This window comes from Bombus vancouverensis, chromosome 9 (assembly GCF_051014615.1).
Source record: "Bombus vancouverensis nearcticus chromosome 9, iyBomVanc1_principal, whole genome shotgun sequence".
Lineage (NCBI taxonomy): Eukaryota > Metazoa > Arthropoda > Insecta > Hymenoptera > Apidae > Bombus > Bombus vancouverensis.
In genome coordinates this window covers 7,479,582-7,501,812 of record NC_134919.1, presented here as the reverse complement: position 1 = coordinate 7,501,812, position 22,231 = coordinate 7,479,582, and the positions used below count along the sequence as shown (strand labels likewise).

General features: G+C 30.3%; 5 protein-coding genes across 9 annotated transcripts; 4 read left to right on the top strand and 1 right to left on the bottom strand.

Annotated features, from left to right (window-relative positions):
* Positions 1 to 86: 86 nt before the first annotated feature.
* On the bottom strand, positions 87 to 16,538 carry LOC117163369 (ATP-dependent helicase brm). 4 transcript variants are annotated; one of them, XM_076621881.1, is made up of 12 exons: positions 16,378 to 16,533; positions 12,204 to 12,294; positions 6,134 to 6,345; positions 5,403 to 5,476; positions 4,572 to 5,113; positions 4,156 to 4,497; positions 3,668 to 4,081; positions 3,435 to 3,592; positions 1,365 to 3,330; positions 1,052 to 1,226; positions 805 to 969; positions 87 to 721 (listed from the first exon to the last, which is right to left on the bottom strand). In XM_076621881.1, the coding sequence occupies exons 2-11, from the start codon at positions 12,222 to 12,224 to the stop codon at positions 833 to 835; spliced, it is 4,041 nt and encodes a 1,346-aa protein (XP_076477996.1). In that variant the 5' UTR covers positions 12,225 to 12,294; positions 16,378 to 16,533; the 3' UTR covers positions 87 to 721; positions 805 to 832. The 4 variants fall into 4 exon arrangements, with proteins under 4 accessions (XP_076477996.1, XP_076477997.1, XP_076477994.1 ...); XM_076621882.1 differs by having other exon boundaries at positions 822 to 969; XM_076621879.1 differs by having other exon boundaries at positions 87 to 969.
* On the top strand, positions 6,961 to 9,685 carry LOC117163371 (uncharacterized). Its single transcript, XM_033345590.2, has 6 exons — positions 6,961 to 7,128; positions 7,885 to 8,018; positions 8,171 to 8,433; positions 8,677 to 8,785; positions 8,914 to 9,065; positions 9,473 to 9,685. The coding sequence occupies exons 1-6, from the start codon at positions 6,976 to 6,978 to the stop codon at positions 9,598 to 9,600; spliced, it is 939 nt and encodes a 312-aa protein (XP_033201481.2). The 5' UTR covers positions 6,961 to 6,975; the 3' UTR covers positions 9,601 to 9,685.
* Positions 11,983 to 15,776, top strand: LOC117163372 (uncharacterized). Its single transcript, XM_033345593.2, has 6 exons — positions 11,983 to 12,142; positions 13,767 to 13,900; positions 13,983 to 14,239; positions 14,458 to 14,563; positions 14,998 to 15,158; positions 15,406 to 15,776. Exons 1-6 carry the CDS (start codon positions 12,077 to 12,079, stop codon positions 15,510 to 15,512), a joined length of 831 nt encoding a protein of 276 aa, XP_033201484.2. The 5' UTR covers positions 11,983 to 12,076; the 3' UTR covers positions 15,513 to 15,776.
* A 769-nt stretch (positions 16,539 to 17,307) lies between the features above and the next one.
* On the top strand, positions 17,308 to 18,354 carry ND-ASHI (NADH:ubiquinone oxidoreductase subunit ASHI). Its single transcript, XM_033345594.2, has 4 exons — positions 17,308 to 17,489; positions 17,635 to 17,858; positions 17,959 to 18,111; positions 18,190 to 18,354. The coding sequence occupies exons 1-4, from the start codon at positions 17,363 to 17,365 to the stop codon at positions 18,241 to 18,243; spliced, it is 558 nt and encodes a 185-aa protein (XP_033201485.1). The 5' UTR covers positions 17,308 to 17,362; the 3' UTR covers positions 18,244 to 18,354.
* A 302-nt stretch (positions 18,355 to 18,656) lies between these two features.
* On the top strand, positions 18,657 to 22,109 carry LOC117163417 (uncharacterized). Of its 2 annotated transcripts, XM_033345667.2 has the most exons (12): positions 18,658 to 18,855; positions 19,085 to 19,246; positions 19,316 to 19,835; positions 19,909 to 20,109; positions 20,189 to 20,224; positions 20,316 to 20,498; positions 20,579 to 20,761; positions 20,823 to 21,039; positions 21,109 to 21,368; positions 21,443 to 21,568; positions 21,645 to 21,776; positions 21,858 to 22,109. In XM_033345667.2, the coding sequence occupies exons 1-12, from the start codon at positions 18,773 to 18,775 to the stop codon at positions 21,933 to 21,935; spliced, it is 2,181 nt and encodes a 726-aa protein (XP_033201558.2). In that variant the 5' UTR covers positions 18,658 to 18,772; the 3' UTR covers positions 21,936 to 22,109. The 2 variants fall into 2 exon arrangements, with proteins under 2 accessions (XP_076477424.1, XP_033201558.2); XM_076621309.1 differs by lacking the exon at positions 21,645 to 21,776 and having other exon boundaries at positions 18,657 to 18,855; positions 21,831 to 22,109.
* Positions 22,110 to 22,231: the final 122 nt, after the last annotated feature.

Below are 22,231 nucleotides of genomic sequence, written 5' to 3'. Positions count from 1 at the left end.
TTGTTTATTTTAATTACATTCACTCATCGTAAGGGGTTTGATAGGATGAACTTCGTAGAAGTCAAACGGTATGAACACTTTACGAATTACGTGTATGAACCATTTTTTCTTTTTTTTCTAGTTTTTCAATATCTTTATTTACACTTACATAACGTAATACAAAATTAAATGTTTTACCACAACATACATAACTCTTCCATTCATAGAACACAATGAAATATTACAATCTACCCACAACTCAGTTTTTATATATATAAGATATATATATATATTACTATATATATATATATTCAGAGTTATCCATTATTGCAATCAAATGTCGTTCGCCATCTATGAGCTGTTGTTAGAAGTATAATTAGGCGAGGACACAGACCAGTTTGATAATCGCCGATGGACTATAAATTTGAGGTCACAATAAGGAGAAAACGATCGGTGAGAAAGCGAGCCTCGCGTTTTCGCCCGACTATTTCATGTCCCTGCGTGCTCCTGAAGCTTCGAAGCAAGCAAACGCACCTGATTCTGTTGCCACATATAACTTAATTTTTCACTTTTAATAACTCATATCTTGGATTATGCTTACCTAAAATGTAATTACAATGTTTTGTTTAAAATTGTGTTTGAAGGCGCTGTGTTCTCGCCTAATTATACTTCTAACAACAGCTCATACATTGCCATTCTCATATGTTCTCGCGAACGTAGGGTCCGAATTAAGTGGATAATCCTGTAAGTATTAAAGATAGCAATTTATGTTTCAATATAAAAAAATAATCAAGTTCGAGAGGTACATTGGTATTAATACTTAACACTAAATTTTACTGTACATGTATAATCTTCAATTGTCATCATCGTCTGATATATATCTTTTAATGACTTTTCTTCTCCGACTTCCTCTACCTTCAATCTTCTTTTCTTTCAATTTAATTTTTCTTCTAACACTAGAATCTGCATCTGATCCTTCTTCACCTTGATCTTATAAAAATTGCATGCACATACAATCATTTTAGTCTTATTGTTTCATTTTTTGTTATTAAAGTGCGATAATAAGAAGTACCTTTATCATTTATGTCAGAAATATTGCTTTCCTCTTCAATTCGTTGACGTGCATCCATGAAAACAGATTGTAGAACAATGGAATCTTCGTATATGAGAGAAGCTTCCTCATTATAAATTTGTGCGTTTTTGCAAAGCTGCATAAAATCTTTTTCAAGCTCGTCAAAGTCAGTGTACTGTAATAATAAGTATAGAATAAACTTTATAATTGAATATAGAATTGATGAAGATATTGAATATAGAATATAGAATTGAATAGATATAATTACAATAATTACAAAATAGAGAATATATAAGAAATAATATATATTTACCTTTCCGTCTTCAATCTTTTGAAGTAATTTATTGATAGTTAATGGCTTTTTAATAATTTCATAATAATCCGGTAATTCTCTTTTAGATGGTAATTTCATAAACGGTTCGCTGAGAATTCTACCTGTGCTATCAGCGTAATTAATGACTGCCATAAGCAACTTCTTCAAAGTTCGTTTTATTTTTGGATCAATTAAAATCCTTTTTCGTTTCTTTTGCATAAGCTCGTTGTCTTCCTCGCCCTTTTTCTTTCGCCTCCGCGTATTCTTCTTTTTTTTATCGTCTTCCTCCTCTTCCTCATATTCAGCAACATCTTCGTCGATTGCTTTTAGCCATTCTCTTTCAGTCAAACTGTCAGTATAATCAACTTCTTTTCGTTGTCTCGAGCCACGCCCAAGGAATTTATCTTCTTCTTCTTCAGACGCCCACTTTTCAACTTCATCATCATCTTTTACTAACCAATCGGGCAACTCAGCTTCTTCTAATAATCGAGATTTTCTATTTAGACCTAGCTTTGCTTCTTCCCTTCTTCGTTCTAAATCTAATTTTTGGAATATTTCAAATTCACCTTCTGTTCGTGCGATCATCTGATTAACCGTTTCATCGTCTGGTACTTCATTTTCTTCTTCATCTTCAGCATCATCTTGATGCAAAATGCTTTGTAAAAATTGTTGTCGTTCAGAACCAGTGGACTTCTGATCGAACATTCCTGCTTGTATAATCTTTTCATCCATATTTAACTTATATTTAGCTGCAGCTAATATTCTTTCTTCAACCGAATTAACCGTCATCAATCTGATTACACGTACTTCATTTTTTTGACCAATTCTATGTGCTCTATCCTGTGCTTGTAAATCCTGGTGTGGATTCCAATCAGAATCAAAAATAATAACGGTATCCGCAGCTTGCAAATTTAATCCAAGACCACCGGCACGAGTTGATAACAAAAATAAGAAGTATTCAGAACCAGGATCATTGAATTTTTTTAGTAAACCTCCTCTATCCTCAGCTTTTGTAGCACCATCTAATCGTAAATATTTAAATCCTCTCCAATTTAAATAATCTTCCATAATTGTCATTAACTGTGTCATTTGGCAGAATAATAGTACCCTGTGATTTGTTACTTTCAATTTCGGAAGAATACGATCTAACAATTCAAATTTTCCAGATGCACGGTACAAATCGGGACCAGTAACGATACCAGATCCTTGTGTACCTACATGCTCGCAGTATTTTTCTTCAATAGCTTGAAACATGAATGGATGATTGCATAATTTTCTTAACTGCACAATAGTATTCATCAGAGCTTTAGCACCTCCTTTACCCTGTTTTCCTTTTTCTGAGCCATCAGTTAACAATACTCCTTTGCTTTGCATGTGTTTATAGAGAACCTTTTGCAGTCCAGACATTTCACACTTTATAATATATTCTACTTTGTCGGGTAACTGTGACTCAACTTCTTTTTTTAAACGTCTCAATAAGAAAGGACGTAATACTTTATGTAATCGACGTATAATAAGAATAGTTTCTTCTTCATTTAGTTCGACTTTTTCGCCAGTGGTTGCAAATGGAGCATTGAACCATTGTTCAAAAGTACTGCAAGATTTGAAGATTGAAGGAAGTAAGAAATTTAATAATGCCCATAATTCAGGCAATTTATTTTGCAATGGCGTTCCTGTCAGTAAGAGTCGATGAGGAGCCAGATAATGAGTATTTAGCACTTGAGTTAGCTTACAATGGTGGTTTTTCATTCGATGTCCTTCATCTATAATCATGTACTTCCACTGCAATTTTGCTAAGACCGCTTTGTCTTTAATAACGTATTCGTATGTAGTAAGTAAAACGTTGAATTTAGTAGCTCTCATTTGAGACTGAATAGCTCTTCTGTTAGCTGGTGAACCTTTATATGATACAACTACGACGCTGGGGGCCCATTTCTCAAATTCAAGCACCCAATTTGATAACGTTCTAAAAGAAAGTATTAAATGTTAGAATAACATACTAAAAATATAATTTTCTTTTATTTTTTATATTTCTTATATTTTAGGATATTTAACAAAAGTAATACGTACGATAAAGGAACAATTATAAGGAATGGGCCATTCACTTTTTTTTTCTCCATAAGATAAGTCACTAAAGCTATTGTTTGAATAGTTTTACCGAGACCCATTTCATCCGCAAGTATACCGTTCAGATTATTGTTAAATAATGAAACTAGCCATTCCAAGCCCTAAAATTGATGGAAAGTTTAGGATATATGTTGTAAAAACAGTTTTGAATGCTTGAAAACATATTAATATCAAACCTTTATTTGATATTCTTTCAATTTTCCATTGACCATGATAGATGCTTGCTCTGTTACTATCTCATGAACGGTGTGTGCAATACTATAATATGTTTGTTCTTCGGTTTTGTATTCATCATCTTCTACTTTGGCTTTCTGTATCGTTTTTTTAACTTTTTCTTCGTCTAAATCGCCAGTAGACTTTTCACCTTTTTCTTCACCTTCGTTTCCTTCTTCTTCATCATCTCCATCTTCTTCACTTTCTGATTCAATTGGTTCCCAACCTGGATGGGATTCTAAAAATGTTGAAAGTTGACTCATTAGTGGAGCTTCTTCGCCAGTCAATGTGCAGCCAGTAGCTATTTCAATCACTCCAACACGAGTATCTTCATCTCCATCATCAGCTTCTTCACCATCTTGTTGCTTCTTCTTTTTCTATATAAGTGATAACACAGTATTTATTAAACTGATTAATAAAGATTAATGAAAGCAGTAAAGAATATGTGTACCTTCTTAAGCTTCCGTGCTTCCACCTGCTTTTTCTTTTGTTCTATCTTATGTTGCTTTACCATCTCAGTAAGATTACCGATATATTCATCTGTCTGTGATAACAGAAATGCTAATCGTTTGTCTTTCTTTTGATCAATCAGTTTTCTGTAACCTTCTTCGTCTTCTGCCATTAGACGTCTCATACGTTCTTTCTCGATACGCTCTTGTTCTTTCTTCTGCTCTCTTTCAGCATTTGCATGATAATTGAGAACAGCTTTGTTAAGTCTGGCCAATTTGGCCACATTATTTCGATAAAATTCCTTGAAATCTTTACCATGTTGAAGTACAGAATTAATAAATTCCTGGTAAAATAACAATAAAGATTATATATTATTTTCTATTTAATAGCATTTTGAAAAGTTAGAAATTTAATTACCTGATGTTTCTGTCTGCGTTTACGTTCAGCTTCCAATTTTTGTTGTTTTTCGAGTTTTTCGGTAGCTCTAGCTTCTCGAAGACCTTGTCTTTTCGTACGTTTATAAGCCTTTACATTCACTGCACTTTCTAAAGTAGTATCCTTTCGAGTGCACGCTAAAATCTCTGATCGTAATTGTCTTTGAAAATTTAATACTCTAAGCATCCGTAGTTCTATTTGAACTTGGATACGAAGATCTTCTGGCATGTTAGTTGGCAAACTGTTCAATTGTTCCATTCGTAACGCTATGCGCGTTGCAACACTGTTTTCACGTTCTTGTAAAATCAGTAACGGGTCTAAACCAACTGGTTTTGCAACAGTTGTCACTTTGTTAGCTTTAACATATGGTTGAGGAGGAAGTTGTGGTGTCTGACAACTTGCTTTTGGAAAAATTGCTGGACCAATTAAGTTCGAACCAGAGATTTGTGGAGCTGTAGAAACAGGTCCTTGAGATGGATCCACAGGGGTACGTTGTCCCACACCTAAAGAGGGAGATGCTCCACCTATTTACATTAATTCTACATCAAACTCTCATTATAGATTATCCTACTCTATCTTTCTATTTTCACGATATGAATATCTACTCTTGTTGGAAAGAATATAATGAAGTTATAAATTAAACCATTAAGTGGGTGCATCGACTGATCTAACTGAAGTTAAGACTGTACGCGTCCCGGACATGCAGAAAAATGTATTACTTTCATACATAAAATAATACAAAACAAAACAATGCAAATACTAGAATAGTTAGCTAGAACGTAAAACTAATAATATTATTTCTATCTAATTTACCTTGAACGGCAAGTGCAAGTTGCTGCGATAATGGTTGATTTCTTGCTAATGATCGGTATGCCATTATTTGTATCCTGTAAATAATTATGTATAAAGACTTAATCTTAATAAATAATTGATACAATTAATTATACGTATATGTCGGAGAGGGAAGGACAGCGGGACTTTCCGTCGGGAATGCTGGGAAAAACCTTCCATTACCATAGTCAAGATTTTAATGTTTAAGCCATAAAAATAAGGAAAACAACTCTTAATGTTCCAACCTGGCGTTACGACGATGGGTTCAGGTTTAAGGTGACATAACGGGTCACCAGACGTAGCCACGGTCACGGAAGGGCCGCGTACCTGACAGAGGTACGGAATGATTTTATGACTCTCCTTAAAAACAAGGATTGACCTGAGAAGCGGGGACAGGAGTATATAAGGGTAGGTTCATCTGGATTCAGGGAGTTTTTAGTTAGTGAGTCGTTGAGCGAATTGCCGAGTAAGTCACGCTGATACTGGTCATCCCGTGGACCGTGGATTCGTTATCGAACTTGGATTCGTTATCACCATCATCTCGGACATCATATTGCCGTTACTCATAGCCTCTTGTAGTGCCCACATTCGCACTGATAAACACTAACCACATCCGCGACGGTAAAGTAAGTAAAGGTTCATAGAACGCCCCAAAGTGCCAACCTGACTCCGACATATATAATCGATTAATTAATATATTTCATATAACATACCGCAATTGTTGTAATTGTTGTGTAGTGAAAACTTGTTTCTCTCCCATGTTGCTTTGACGAGCCCTTAAAGCAAGTAACTGAGAATAACGTGGATCTTCTTGAAGTCCTTTCTCTTCCATGGTCTCAATAGCCTTTTGCAAAGAATTCATATTTTCTTGTATGACACCAGGTGAACCTCCAGATCCAGTGGGACCAATTTGATCAATACCAGTCTGATTTTAAAGAAAGTAATTATTTTCTGTATTACTTGAACTTGTAATTCAAGAATGCAAGAACATCGAGATTAAAGCTGGGGTCTGATATCTAGTGATACAATTTGACGAAAAATTATTTTATACATTAAATTATTATATTTATTCACCTACGATTTTAATATGTCAATCCAGCGTTACAGTTATAAAATATCAAAAATATTTCACGCGAAATGTCAGATTGCAACACTAAACAGTTAACAGCCTGTATGTTATTGATGTTAATCGCAATAGTCGATGATTTTTAAAATTAGCAGTAGACTGTTTATAAGCGATATGTTATCACTTGTAACTATATTGTTATTATATCTCAAAGCAAAATTAATCATATAGAAACAAAAACGAATATCCTAAAAAAAAAAAGTTATGCCATATGAATGTGAGGAAACATTTTTAACTTTCGATTACAGACATTTATACTGTAATTAAACGAACTCAGCTTCGAAAACAGATTTAACTGATCGCATTACAAACTTCAAATCAATACTTTTCAAGTTGAATCAAAACTACAATGTGGTATCTCAGATAGCGAATTCTCTTCGAATGTTTAGATTCAAGTACTTATGCCGTTTACACGATTCTGTATCTCTGATGTTAAAGATAAGAGGATCCCGACACGCGGTTCGCGCGTTCAATCGATCAGTCGTTCTGTCGAAAGCATCAGGATCGGCGATCATGTCGAGCGAGCTGGACATCAGGAATTACTTTGAGTTTGCCAAAGAGTTAATCTTGAAAGCAGGCGAAGTGAGTGATAATTATTCTCCTTTTCTGGTGAAATTCTATCGATATTAGCGCAGCGGTAGATATTATTACTAACATTGGATATATTATTTCTCATTGAAAAGAGAAATTTTCAAAAACTTACTAATGAGATAATACGTTTTAAGATAATTTTAAGAGACAACTGAGTTATACCTTTTCTAACAATACCGATTTTTATCGCATTTTTAGAAATTACTCGTTTATATTCGTCATTTTCCCACCCTGAGGAAATTTTGAAAAATTCTCTCTGCATTTACACAATTTCATAATTAGTTAAACAATGGAAATACTTTGTTCGAATTCACGTTACATAATTCATAAATGAAACTTCAATTCTGTTCAAAAAGAGGTCGAATTAATTCATGCACTTAGTAAATGTAACTACATATCCAATGTTAATTTATTTTGAAAGAGTTAAAAAGGAATATGTACAAGATTTGCGTTCGTTCAAAAATTCGGAATTCCTCTCAAGTTTCATATCTTTTTGACGAAACATTCGAATAAAAATGATTAAAATTGATGCTTTAAGAATTTGCAAAATTTAACCAATCAATATTTTAAAGAGCAATAAAATAAATTTCTCGAAGAATTATTAAATCAATTATCCAACATAACATCGACCAACTTGAGTACAAAAAAATTAAGTAGCTATTATAGTTAAAGGAATGATTTGTCTTTACTTATCATTGAGCCAACACCTATCAGATAATTTTTATCTGTATTCCGCTTTTTCTTTAGGTATTTAAATGCGGTTTTGAAGGAGAGAAAATTGTAGAAAGTAAAGCTCATGAATGGGACCTTGTTACAGATTATGATAAAAAAATTGAAGATATATTGATCAAAAGTCTGAAAGAAAAATTTCCAGATCATGAGTGAGTAACCAACGCTAATCAATTAAACAGATATTAATTTAATTAGAATCACGCGAATTAAATATGGTCGCATATAACCGGATTGCTGAAACAAAATATTAATATTTATTTAAAAATATTTTTTTTTACGATAGAAATATTTTTTGAAACAGATTCATTGGAGAAGAGACTACGGCTAGCGTTAAAAATGCGCCAGTGTTAACAGACAAACCTACGTGGCTCATAGATCCCATAGATGGAACTATAAATTATATAAATGCAAATCCGAACACCTGTATTTCCGTCGCCCTAGCAGTTTGCAAGAAAATCGTAGTAGGAATTATTTATAATCCAATCACTTCAGAACTGTATACCGCGATTAAAGGACACGGCGCATTTCTAAACGACAAACCTATTAAAACTTCACGCAATACTGGTAATGGTACTTTAAACGCTTGAAAAAGAAGTCGTTTCCATATCTATAAAAGATCTATAAAAACAATTCAAGATAGTTTTCAATTTTTTAATAATAGAAAAATTTCCAGTTTGTATGAGAAATAGCTTCATTATCAACTTAAGTGGCGATAGTCATTATTCGTGGAGTATAAAGATAGAAAGAATAATTTCGTTCGAGAATTGTAACGATTAATCTAACTTTTATGCCGGTTATCTTTTACAGAACTAAGAAAGTCTTTGATAGAGCTCGAGTTATTCTCGCTTCGCATTCCTTCAAAAAACCGAGATATCAGATGGGGAAGATTCGAAGCTCTTCTTAATGCTTCACAAGGGTGAGTGTTCATTTGAATTAAGAAGTATAATTAGAAAATTGAAAGAGAATTGAAGAGTGACTGATAAAGAATGAAATAAAGAGGAATAGAAGTAATGGTAAAATTATTTTACGTAACTGGATGTCTAGAATTAGATTTTTGGGATCAGCTGCGATGGCTCTAGCATACGTAGCAAAAGGCGCGATAGACTGCTTTCAAATGGATCATCTTCAACCTTGGGACGTAGCAGCGGGAGTGCTGATTATTTGTGAAGCAGGTGGCACGGTAATTGACACTAAAGGTGCGTTAATAAAATGGGTAAGAGAAAGGAAGAACCTTTTTTTTTTTAAATTTAAAAGAACGACTGCTTCATGTTATACTACGATACTTTAATATTTTCTTTGTATTCATTTCTTGGATTACAGTAACTGCGTTTCGGATCCAAATGTTACAATATTCCGAGGAACACTCTACGCTTTGATATTTTAATATTTTAATCCTTAATTTTATATTTTATATTTCTAAATTAATATTAAATATTTAATATTTCTAAAAGTAATATACACTGATCATATTTATTATATTTAGTTTAATATACATAATTTGATATGAATCGGCGAATATGCAAATATTTAAATATCTTTTTATCTTTATCATTGAATAATTTGAAATTCGATTGCATAAATAACAGAACTAAACTTCTTGCAGACGAGGAATATAATGTGATGAAACCAAAAACAATTGCTGCAGCAAATGAAACACTAGCAATGGAAATAAAGCAACTGATCACTGATACTGATCTGAAAATAATGAGGAAGAGATTGACTAGGACGTGATCAAATTCTAAATGGAGAATCAGCTCGATTATTATATATTCTAATTATTATGTACTGAATAAAAGTATTATTATATTCTTAATAATTTTATTTAACCATTGATACCTCTTCTTCTAATTGAAAGAACAGGATAATTTTCAAAAGTAAAATAACGTGAAAGCAATGCACTGCTTAAAAGAAGAATGTCAAGATTTATTTGTAAGATTCTACGAATAAGACATTTATGATATTATTTATCTATATTATCTTAATTAAATAATATTAATTTGGTTAATAGGGAGTATTGAGAGACAAAGGTAAATAACATGATTCATGGAGCTTACAAGAGTCGCAAACAAGAGCTGTGAAAATTCTAAACAACCGAGTATACTTTAATTGATCATAAAAAATAAAATAAAGGAATGTAATCTAAAAAATTCGAATGATTCATAAGAGAACCTAGATAATGATTGTTAAGAATTTGATCGACCTATGAGTAAGTACCATACAAATGATTTATTCAAACTACAAAAGTAATGTTGGTGAGCAAAATGTTCAAATATTATCTAATAAAAATATTATGGAAATTTGATATATGTTTATGAAATTACTAACCAAAAGATACACATTAAACATTTACTCTTTTTATTTTCCAAATGTTCACTCAAAGTTCCATTCTCGTCAAATAAAAATTCCATGAGATATAGATATCAGAAAATTAAATAATTATTAAACTATAATTGGAAATATGTTAATATGTTAATGTGTTAATAAGATCTGTGAAAAGATACGGAACAATTGTAGACCAAGTGAAGTCTCTGCATACGTATCCTGTTTGGAATGGAACATTACTTGCCAGATAGCTACAGATACGGAAAAGAGTAGCCGAAGGTTGGTCAAGGAAGTATAGTGATTCATAGACATTTCAAATTATGGCTGGAAAAATTCATGGTCGAATAAATATCACAAGCAAAAACTGAATAAAAATGTGTGAATCTTGTGCAACGAACAACAATGAAGGATCGTGTTTTCATTGGAAATCGTCTAAAGATATGGTTATGCTTTATATATAATTTAGAAAAGAAATAGATTGTATCTGGTAAAAAATACTAGTTGAAAAGAAAAAATAGGATATTAAACAATAAAATGATCTGAAAATCTCAAGGATGTAACAGGTGACATACTTCCAGGTATTGAGCGTACATTCGCACATAACAGATGTTACATTCGTATTAAAAATCGAACATTATCAATGGCTGAAACTTCACATTTAAATCAAGATAGTGTGTAATAAGCTATGAAACAATTAAACGATAATATATTTAATTTTATTATATCCCATGTATCATTTCTCTGTTAAAAAATTTGTTAAGTTTGACAATGTGCAAGGATTACTAAATTAGTGAAATTATATTGAAGATTTTTTAAAGTATTAAAAGTTTTTTTTTTATTTCTTGACACAAAAACAAGTTCGGGACGTAAAAATTCGAGGAGCGTACTTTACATACACGTTTAGTAAATTTGATCAGCATAGTGTGAAAGGGTGATCGAGTCTCGGTAATTTACCTTGGCACAGTCTTTTACAATATACTTTTATGCGTTCGTTGTGTTGTTGCAGTAAAACCATCTGGCAAATCGCTAACTACATTTGATAATAATCTTTGCTCTCCCACAATAATCTCAGTGTACGAAACGGTATCTGGGAATACGATATTTCCATAAGTAATGAGACCCGGTGCAAATCATTGCAATAATGCACAGAAATTACAGAATAAAGTGAATCACTTCTTACACGGAAAATTTAAAAATCCGCTCGAATTATTACGTAATAATATTCAGGAAATATTGTAAAATTAAATTATTTTCTTTAGAAAATTCTATATTTATTTCTTATACGTATGTTTCCAACGAATTTGCAAATACTACGCGAATACTATATACATCGCCAAATAATTAATCGGTACATGTTTGAAGAAAGCTGGTCATTGAAATTACAAACACGATATTTAAATAATGTAGGCAATTATGATGTATTAAGAAAGATAAAGAAGGAAAATGGAAAGATTATTAACAGTAAAAGTCAGTCTCTGAATATTGTCATTAAAATCCTATTTTGAGATTTTATCTCGAATGAATCGTAAAAGCCACTCTAAGTTGGAGCCGTAACGAATTTTTATGCAGACAGTTATTTACTAAATTAATCACATGATTAAAGCACAAAATCGCAGTGTAAACGTTACTATCTCGTAACACAATTTGAAGGAATGTCTATTTACGTCCAAAATGTGGAAAAACATAACTCCGAAATCATACAGTTGCAACACGGGGAAGAACTAAACGACAGATCGAGTCATCCTTGAATCGGTTTTTTTTATGACACGTTCTAAGTCGGTACGAATAAAAAGTACGCGGTGCTGTTGCACCTAACGCAGTACCTGTTGATACGTTTTCACGTCAAGGATCTCGTGTTCGCTGTTCACTGGGAAAATCTGAAGAGATGGCACGCTACGCGGAAGATGTGTACTACGAGTTCGCAATCAAGTTGACTCATGATGCCGCACAAGTAAGCACGCATACATATATGTATAATGTCCGTAAGAAATAAAGGGTGTATAGGCATTCACCTTTCTACTACTGGGTGGCATGCGATGATAAGACACGGATCATTGGTTGAATTTTAATTTTCGTTTGGCGTCGCTGAGTTGTGGATGGTCACTACAATAAGTTGAATTAGTTTTAGATTATGTTACTGATTTTTATTTGCATTCTATATTCTAAAATTCTAATAAATGACATTGACGGTATTTCTCACTTAAAATGAAATACTTTAATTCAAATTCTTGTGGATTATCTATGACGCGATTAGAATTGATAAATATAAAAGTAATATTAATTTAGGAATAAATTTCAGTAGTTTATTTGTTTCTTCATTTATCAGAAATTTAAAGAATTAGAAAATTTAAGAGTTTTTTGCATAGCCCCAATATTGTTTCTCTAATTATGGAAAAAGTCATTCTTGTTAAATTACTAATCGTTAAAATACTTCACATAAAAAGTTATCGAGGTCGAAAGAAATTGATTAAGAATTGAACAAGAATTGAACAAGAATAGATTAGTTTTATTATTTGAATAAAATAAAACAAAGTGTAAAGAAGTATGAAACATTCAAATAATACGCTAATGTTTAATTCAAACATGATGAATAGGCATCATTTAAGGAATTAAAAGATGTTGTGATTATCGATTCCTATCAAACTTTTACGTAATATGAATGGTTTAATGGTAACGAGATTCGTGGGCGTATATTACATTAACTGCATCAATTAGACTATTAGACGATTACTTCATCAAACATTTCGTTTCCAAGCTAATTGATATAAAAATTTTAACGAATTATATCTTTGCACTTATGTTACATCAAAAATTATTGTTTTCTAACTATTTGAAATGCTAAAATTAATCGTTATTAAAAACGATAGTAATAATATACGGTATGCCGGAAATACGATCTTAACTACTTGATACATGGAAAAATAAGCAATAGGAAAAGTAGAATTCATTATTTATAGAGTTGGGGAAATACGATGAATCGAAGTGACGCACATTCATTTCTTGTTGTATAGATCTTTTCAAATGTCCTAATCAGAAGTGTTTTTTCAATGATTAGCGAAACTTTTGCAAGAGAAAAGAAAAATTTTAAGTTAGTGAAATAAATAATTTGAACTTAAATATCTCTAGAAATTATCGGTTATTAGAAATACGTAAAATGTTTATATCAGTTAATGTTAAGCTTATAATAAAAGATGACACGTAAAAACAAAATATTATTGATCTAGGAAATATTTTAATAAGAAAATATTGTGAGGTATTATCAATAAAGTTATCGGAAACTATGTTTTTTCGTGCGACTTCACACAAACTAATTCTACGAAATTATTATTATTGTTATTATCTATTTATTTATTATGGCATCGACTAATAGTCATTAGCGATCATAATTAAATTACATAAATTAGTACAAGTATATTATATATACTCATTAATATTATGTCTACGTATTGTACGAAATTATGCTTTCCTTGAAACCATTTAATTTTTGCTTACGATATTTTTCGCTGTAATAAAATTCTAAAAAAAAAGGTTCAACAATATTTCAAATTATTAATTTTTACAATTTTCTATTAAAGATACTCAAGGCAGCTATCAATGGTGCAAAAAATGTTGATGAGAAGCAAGATAATTGGGACTTGGTAACAGAATACGATCGAAAGATAGAGGAGGTGGTCATTGGTCAACTAAAATCGAAGTTTCCAGGCCACAGGTAAATAAATTTATTTAAAATTCACTTATAAACTTTATAAAAATTTTTGGGGGAGAAAAATGTATGAAAAATTTGGTGACAGATTTATCGGTGAAGAATCGACTGGAAAAGATCTTCCAGAGTTGACGGATGATCCGACGTGGATCATTGATCCAATCGATGGTACTACCAACTTTATTCATGGTCTCCCTCTCACTTGTGTCGTAATCGGTTTGGCGATTAATAAAGAAATGGTGATTGGCATCGTTTACAACCCTGTTCTTGAACAACTATTCACAGCGAGGAAGGGTCGCGGCGCATTTTTAAACAACAAACCTATAAAGGTCTCTAATGTTCAAGGTAAATTACAATTTTGATTTACGAAGTCTAAGTTAATAGACATATTGTTAATAAATTGTCGCAAAAGATTTGCTGCTTTAATGTGTCTTTACATATCAAAAGGAATCATTTTTCGACCGAATAAAACGGTGAATTCCGTATAGAAAAAATAAATATTATTCTGTATGTGTTTTTAAATCCTTATTCTTCGATATTACAAATGTTCGATGTGTTGACAGATTTGTCGAAAGCTTTGGTTTGCATGGAAAGTGGTTTCATAAAAGTGCATCACATGAGGGAAAAGACTATCGAAAGAATAAGAACAATCGCTCTAGAAGCTCAAGGGTAAGGTACTCAAATATCCTATCATTTTTTTTTTAATTCGAAATTACTTAATAAATTGTATCTGTGTATTTCATATCTTTATATTTGTTATTTTCATGCCGAATGAACCCTGGATACCAGGAGTGTACTTTTCAAAACTCTATCATAAAGACATAGTCGACTTACATAAAGTCTTTGTTAGAAAAAATTTTACATATAAATTATTCCTTATATAAATTATTCATTTCATTAATCCGAATTCAGGTAGAAAATCAGACTACTTCAATTTTACTTTTATTTTACGTACATTACATGCTTATGCATGTTCTAGTCAAGTTACGATGTCTTATACCGAAGTTTGTCAAACAATAGTAAATTGCTAGTTCCTATTGCTGTATTTGCATTTCTACATATGCAGTCACTTTTTATCTAAATTTAGGTATTTCTTTTTATAGCATTCGCACACTTGGTGTGGCGGCATTGACACTGTGTTATGTCGCAATGGGAACTGTCGAGGCTTATTATATCGAGGGGCCAGGTATTTCCACGTGGGATATTGCTGCGGCATCGTTAATTATTTCCGAAGCAGGTGGTGTCGTTGTTGATCGTGAAACAGGTAAATAACTGTTTATACACATACCTTTTCTCAGTACTTTTTCATAATTGTAATATGTAATATGATATGTAATATGATATATGTAAACAAATATACTATAAGTATATTTAAAAAATTAGAATGACCGACAATTGACAATTAAAAACTTGTTATATAAAGTTTTCTAAAATTTCATTCTACACATAAAATTTAGTATTGACTTACATTTAAGACATATATAGTATAAAAATAACAATACATGTTACAGGTGAAAAGATTAACATCATGCAACCACGTGCAATTGGAGCATGCAATGAGAAGATTGCCGATAAATTGGTCAAACTTATTCACGAAGCTGATCAAAGAGCAAAATAAAGAAACTAATAAGTACTTTTCATCATAATTATAACAAGAGTAGTTCCTATTAGTTATATCTGACCTTCAATATATAGACTATAATGTAAGAATTGGGTGTATAAAATAATATATAAGGAACAAAAATATTCAGAGAAAAAGTGATTTATATCTCAGAATTGAAATACGTAATAAATAGGCTGCAGATATTTATGCAACTGCATATTTGTATAAAGCAATTCATAATAAAATATGACCTAAATAAAAATTTATATCATTTTTCAATTGTAGAATGTTTTCTTTGTGTATTATTAACAATGTACATTTTGCTTACTTCATGTGTTCTGCACATTTTTAAGTACAATATGTATTATACAAATTTTACAAAACATTCATCGAAAAAGATTGACACAAGAGAGTTTGAAAATTTTAATAAAAATTAGAATAATTTTCTTTGAAAATGCAAAATATGGAAACCTTTACTGAAACATGAGTATTTACAATACTACACATTTTTTCATGCGTACTTAGACTTAATTCTTAGTCTATGATATTTTTAATGAAGTTTCAAGGACTAGTTTAATACATGTAAAAATTTTCCATAATTTCTTTATATATCTAATATATGTGTATATATATCCTTATCACCTAACCTAATATAGAATATAGTCAATTAAAATTTCTTCTCTTAGTTGTAGGTTTACATTAATATAAATATAACAAAGTATTAGTAATACATATTTTGTTTGTGCTGATATCATAGTAAATCCAAATATAAAAATATAATTATCATAAAAATATACAACTCATCTTTTAATTAAACTTGGAAATTCTATCTTACTATAAAACCTTTATGTACATTGAGAATATTCGTATTTGTACATACCATTACGAAATATGCTTTGTTATAAAAACAAATTTCACTTCAATTATATGTTCAACCCTTTACAATGACTAAATTAATTACACTTTGCACTAACTTTAACCACAATCGATACAACCAATGAACACATACTATCGGCCATTTTCTTGTGGTTATTATACCTCACCTGTCCGCATAATGTCGATCCATATCATAATTTATATCCATTAGTACATTGGAAATCGTGACGGTCTATTCAAAAGTACTTTCTACCTCTATGTATTTTAAATTTTTAAAATTACTATAAACTTATATTTGCTATATAATTGACAAATGTATTTGTATATTTGCCACGAGTTGAATTATTTCTCTTCTTTTAATAAATTTAACATAATTTGTTGAAATCAAAAATTTTAATTGACAGCTTCAGCTTTCTTAACCATCGCTAATTCCCTCCTCATTTTTTGGAGGTGCTTTCATAGATTGAAATTTCAGCGTTACATATACTTTTTTTATTGTGCTAATTTCGAGGCAGCATTTAATTGTTTTTATGTGGACTATCAAATTTATTTACTTATTGCTTTCCGTTATAGGGTCTCCCATATTAAATAGATGTGGTATTGATACGCGGCTAGTTAGCAAGGCAGTACTGTATTTAAAAACGTTGAATAAAATGAAACGATAGACTGCAGGACATCAATATGTTATCTTTTCATAATTATCTTAAAAAGTCTCTCAATAATCACATTGCTTTTATATTCTGTGAAACATTAACAATTAGATTTTTATGTTTAGGGAAATTCAAACTAGTGTACTTTAAAACGCCCTTGATTTCATATTTTATTAGAATAAATGCAGATTTAAAAAAAATATAGATATATCTATAATAATAAATATTAAATAAAAATGTACGCTTCCATACATGTATTCAATACATATCAGCTGATATTAGTATATAATATTGGTCTTCCATGCATCATCCTATGTCCACGCATACGAGTCATTGAAAATGGCTGCGCTACTACAGGGTAGAAATTTGTCAAAAGTACTGAAAAATACACCACTTATTAGCTTTATTAGAAAGTATGAAAAGCTTATTAAATTGAGTGACCACAGGGCTGTATTGGAAAGATTACGTAAGCAAAACATTTATATTTGTGTAGAGTAATTAAAGGTTCTTTTCGTATTTTTGATAGGTTAAAATCTTATATAGGAACTTATACAAGACGATTGTTTGGGATGTAAAAATTTCATTAATTATATTTTTTTTATGTATTACAGACCCTTATGAAAAGAAATATTTACCAGGCCCCTATCCAAAAACGGAAGAGGAATGGATTGCTGCTGCAGAAAAGTATAATATGCATATTGATGAATATAAAGCTTATGCTCCAGATAAAGATAGTCTTGTAGATTATCCAAACATACCGCTGATAAGCGCAGAAGCTAAAGATCCTTATTATCCTTGGGATCATCCTGGACCAAGAATAAATTATGGAGAAACTGTAGGTATTTGATAGTATTAAACTATAATTGTAATTTGATGCTAAATAATAAATGATAATAAATAATAATAATAAATTAATCCTGCTATTTCATTTGTAGTTACCTAAGCGTTTCGATTTGCTGCAAGGAGATCGGTGTAGCTATGGTGTTCGCCAACCCATCAGTGACCTGAAGGGTGCTGCTATTTATGTTGGCTTCGTACTAATTTACTTTATGATCGATTACTTTTCAATTAAATGCAGTCAACCTAGAGTAAGATTATATCTTCATTCAAAAATAAGATATTGTAATTTTATGCTTAATGATTAATATATGAATATGCCCTTTCAGACAGCAAAACAATATCCAGGAAAAGGAGTGCATTATACTTTTGAACTAAAATAATTTTATGAATGTAGTACCATATATGTATATAGAATGCTACATGTATAGATATATATGTAACAAAATGTATATATCAATTTTTCTTAATAAATTATATTATTATAGTCCATATATAGACAGTCGACATTTATTTCTATCTTAGAAAAAATATAGAATATATACAATAAATTTATATTTTTTATAATATTGTATCTAGAGTGTAATGGATATAAATTTTTATAATTGTAATTTTGTTCATTATTATGTATATTTTAATATTTCATATTAGTCAGATTTTAACGTAATTAGTATCTGTATCTGTTTCTAAATGAACTGTTGAAAAATTTTACATTACTTATAGAATTGAAGCTGTAACTTTTTAACTTTTATGAATAGAAAGTATTACGCCACCTGTCGTTGATTTTATTAGTCATGTAATTTGTACGTAACAAAGTGTCATTTACTGTTTATAGGTAGTTTAAGTTTATATTTTTCGTTGTTCTTTTAGTGCACAGAAAAAACTCTTATTTAAGAAATTTAATTTATAGTCATGAATGTAGGAAATGTTCAGGTACCGAATCTCGATAAAATTTTACGAGACAATGATGAATCTGATTTTATGCCAGCAGCGGGGTATGTTTACTTTCTTCATAAACTACTAATTGTATTAATATATAACATTAAAAAAATGTAATTGGGTATGACTCGTACGAAATATAATTTATATTTATACGAAGGTTATAGAATTTATAACCACTACAGAATTTAACATTATTCTTTTCTGGTGGTTTCTTTAATTTTAATTCAATTAATTAGCAATTGCAAGGACATGCTTAGAATAAATGTGTATTTTTTACTTTAGATCAAATTTGGCTGCTATTTTTGGATTACAAGCTAAGACATTAGATAGTTGCTCTTCGACAAAACAAATTTCTAAAAAATTAAATACATCCCGTACTTTGACTCAAACAATTTCGAACAAAACAGAAGTCATAATAGCTAAAGCAGTACATGCTTTCAAATTGTGAGTTTGAGTATATTTTCTTATTTTAATTGTTTGTTTTGGATATGTAATAATTAATGTTACTTATAGGCAAAATGGGGCTTATATTTCAATTGGCAAGCTTGGTATGGCTCTTACAGGAAATCTTGCAACAAGAATATATCAAATTGTATTATATAAAAGCAAACAAGAACATGTATCAGTTGTTACATTAACACCAGATTTTTTATATGTAATACAACCAAACAATTATTCAAGTTATTATGATAGCAATAAGGAGAACTGGTCAATTTTATTTGAAAATAATGATATTTGCATAGAATTTGCAAGAGAAGTAGGTTTAGCAAGATATTTTTCAAAAAATGGGAGGATAGAAAATGTGCTTTATCAAGATTTATCACCAGTTAATAAAGATGTAACAGTAAAAGAAGGAGACAATATATCCATCAAATATTTTATTGTAACGGAAATAACACAGCCTCTTAAAGACATTCCCACAACATTTCAAACAATGACAGTAGAAATATCTATCGATGATAATTGGGAAAGAACACTTTTAGGGAGCGTTAAAGGATTAAAAAGAATATTATTTGTGCCTTCTAATAAACAGGTTTTACATGAGGTTTTAATAAGCAACAGTATATTGTAAATACACATGTATTTTAAACATGATTGTTTTATAGATTAGTCTAGGACCAGGATTTCCCAAGGAGAAAGATATCTTAATAGAAGTACAAGTAGCAGATATACAAACATCTGGGGAAACTGCCCATTTGCATAAAATTCCAAGTGGTAAAGCTTCTATTATATCACGAATGGCGAAAATGGGACAATCTATATTACCAAAACTCCCATCTACTACTACTGACTCTGAAGATACTGAAGTATACTCAAGTGCTTTTAGTCTAGTTATATATACATGTAATTGAATCTTGAAGTCAATAATGAATAACATATTTGTAGGATGACATACCATATAAACCGATTCGTCAAAAGAAGGTAAGTAAATGTTTAATATAATTTTAAATAATATATTTGCAGCAAAATTTAATTTATATTTTGATTTAATTTTATAATTTCGTAATCTTAGGTCGAATCATTTCAAGAAGAATTACAGAAAAAACAATCTCCAGCAGAATCTGAAGATGAAATATTAAAAAATTCACATAAGGCATTAAAACTAAAAAATGATGTATCAACAACAAATACTCCTTGCAAATCTTTTGTTAATCCATCTGTGATTACTCCTCAATGGTCACCCACGCAAATACAAGTATATAAATTTAAATGTGTTGAAAAATATATTTATACTTAATAATCATCTTGTATTATTAACATATGGATTTATTGTAGCCAAACTTTATTACCATGGATGGTCAGGTATATTCATTACAGTCACAGACAGTAACTTCAACAGTACCAACAATAATAGATCCAGGGTTAAATATGTTATTGTCTGAAACTCGAATGACAAATGCAGAACTCAGAATGGGAATGTCTAAGATAGCTGATAATGTGCAAAAAGTGCTTGACAAGGTACATATATGCTGAAAAACTTATATTTATTTATTAAAATACTATTATGTGTCATATATAGTTTCATGTTCTTGAACTTCAAAATGCTACATCTCCTATAAAAGATAAAACGGCTTTGGATAATATTCTGAAAATGTTGTTAGCCATGAGTACGTCTGAAGAAAAGGTTAATCAACCATACAAGAATATAGATAATATAGCTACTGATAATTTCACTCAATTAAATGAAATGAGAGAGAGAATAAGCATATTGGAAAAAGAATTAAATGAATCAAAAGGTAAAATGAATACTCTTATTAGTCATATAACGGTATATTGGTTATATAATAGTTCAATTTTTTATGCAGAACAAGTAAAAGATCTTGAAACTCAGAAACAATCTTTAGTACAAATTAATGAGAACTTGCACAAAACTATTAAAGAATTAGAAATATCTTTAGAAGATGCAAATACTGCATTCAGTAACATGAAGAAAGATTTAGAAGAAGCGAAGGAACTTAATAAAAGATATAAGGAAGAAACAGTGGTATTAGAAAACAAAATGCTTAAGCTTTCTGAAGAATGCAGCTCCACAGAGCAAGTTGCAAGTTCTAAAGAAGTAAATGAAGTAAGGCTTTTCATCTACTGTTCTTATGCTATACATTTTTTATATATTTTAATATTTATGATTGTGTTTCTTAGAATAATAATAAAAACAAGGAAATCAAATATATAATGAATAGAATTTACCACATTTTATCAGATAAATTTGTAGATGAATACTACTCTATAAGTTATATAAGAGCAATAATAGCAACTACAATAAAAGTAAGTATATGAACAAGTTAATTCATATATACTTATATACCATTTCTTATAATCTTTAATGAAAATATAATTCTAGAATGTTACATTACAAGTTTTGTATAATACTGATGAAACTAATGATGTTGAATTAGAATTACCTACTAATAATACAGAAACTGATGCTTCAAAAATTAGCAATACAGAACCAAAAATTTCTGACTTCAGACAGGTTTTAAGAAAATAATTATATAATTATTTTTATTCATATTCATTTTAATTCCAGATGTATTTTAAATCATGTTTTCTACAGGTGTCTTCTATATTACAAAATGAACCACCACCCATTCCCCCCATAGATACAGAAGATGATAATGACTGGCTGCATTAATAATTATATTCTTTGGTTTATAATTCTATTTTGAAAATACATAAAAATTTATGTATAAAAATAGCAAAAGATAAAGTTTCATGTAAACTAGAAATTTGTAAGCCACCCGAAGATATCTTAGAATTCTTTTGAAAAATCTGTATATTAATATCAATAAATATTATTTTGAATATATCGTTGACTTATCACTTTGTTGTAATACTAAATGATAGGTTATTATGTTTTATAACAGTTTATATAAGTTTTGTTTATTTGATATCGAGGATAATCAATGAATTTATGCTTGTGAGAAATAT

Bases quoted from the DNA above. Each gene is read 5' to 3' on its own strand.
- LOC117163417 (XM_033345667.2), top strand. From the start codon at position 18,773: ATGAATGTAGGAAATGTTCAGGTACCGAATCTCGATAAAATTTTACGA. The intron at 19,247-19,315 runs GTGAGTTTGAGT...TGTTACTTATAG, and splicing joins GCAGTACATGCTTTCAAATT to GCAAAATGGGGCTTATATTT. The intron at 20,110-20,188 runs GTATACTCAAGT...ACATATTTGTAG, and splicing joins CTGACTCTGAAGATACTGAA to GATGACATACCATATAAACC.
- LOC117163369 (XM_076621879.1), bottom strand. From the start codon at position 12,224: ATGCCACCCAGTAGTAGAAAG. The intron at 5,477-6,133 runs GTATGTTATATG...AATTATTTACAG, and splicing joins CAACAATTACAACAATTGCG to GATACAAATAATGGCATACC. The intron at 5,114-5,402 runs GTAAATTAGATA...TAATGTAAATAG, and splicing joins ACTTGCACTTGCCGTTCAAG to GTGGAGCATCTCCCTCTTTA.
- ND-ASHI (XM_033345594.2), top strand. From the start codon at position 17,363: ATGGCTGCGCTACTACAGGGTAGAAATTTGTCAAAAGTACTGAAAAAT. The intron at 17,490-17,634 runs GTAAGCAAAACA...TATGTATTACAG, and splicing joins GGCTGTATTGGAAAGATTAC to ACCCTTATGAAAAGAAATAT. The intron at 18,112-18,189 runs GTAAGATTATAT...ATGCCCTTTCAG, and splicing joins TTAAATGCAGTCAACCTAGA to ACAGCAAAACAATATCCAGG.
- LOC117163371 (XM_033345590.2), top strand. From the start codon at position 6,976: ATGTTAAAGATAAGAGGATCCCGACACGCGGTTCGCGCGTTCAATCGA. The intron at 7,129-7,884 runs GTGAGTGATAAT...CTTTTTCTTTAG, and splicing joins TAATCTTGAAAGCAGGCGAA to GTATTTAAATGCGGTTTTGA. The intron at 9,066-9,472 runs GTGCGTTAATAA...AACTTCTTGCAG, and splicing joins CACGGTAATTGACACTAAAG to ACGAGGAATATAATGTGATG.
- LOC117163372 (XM_033345593.2), top strand. From the start codon at position 12,077: ATGGCACGCTACGCGGAAGATGTGTACTACGAGTTCGCAATCAAGTTG. The intron at 13,901-13,982 runs GTAAATAAATTT...ATTTGGTGACAG, and splicing joins TCGAAGTTTCCAGGCCACAG to ATTTATCGGTGAAGAATCGA. The intron at 15,159-15,405 runs GTAAATAACTGT...TACATGTTACAG, and splicing joins CGTTGTTGATCGTGAAACAG to GTGAAAAGATTAACATCATG.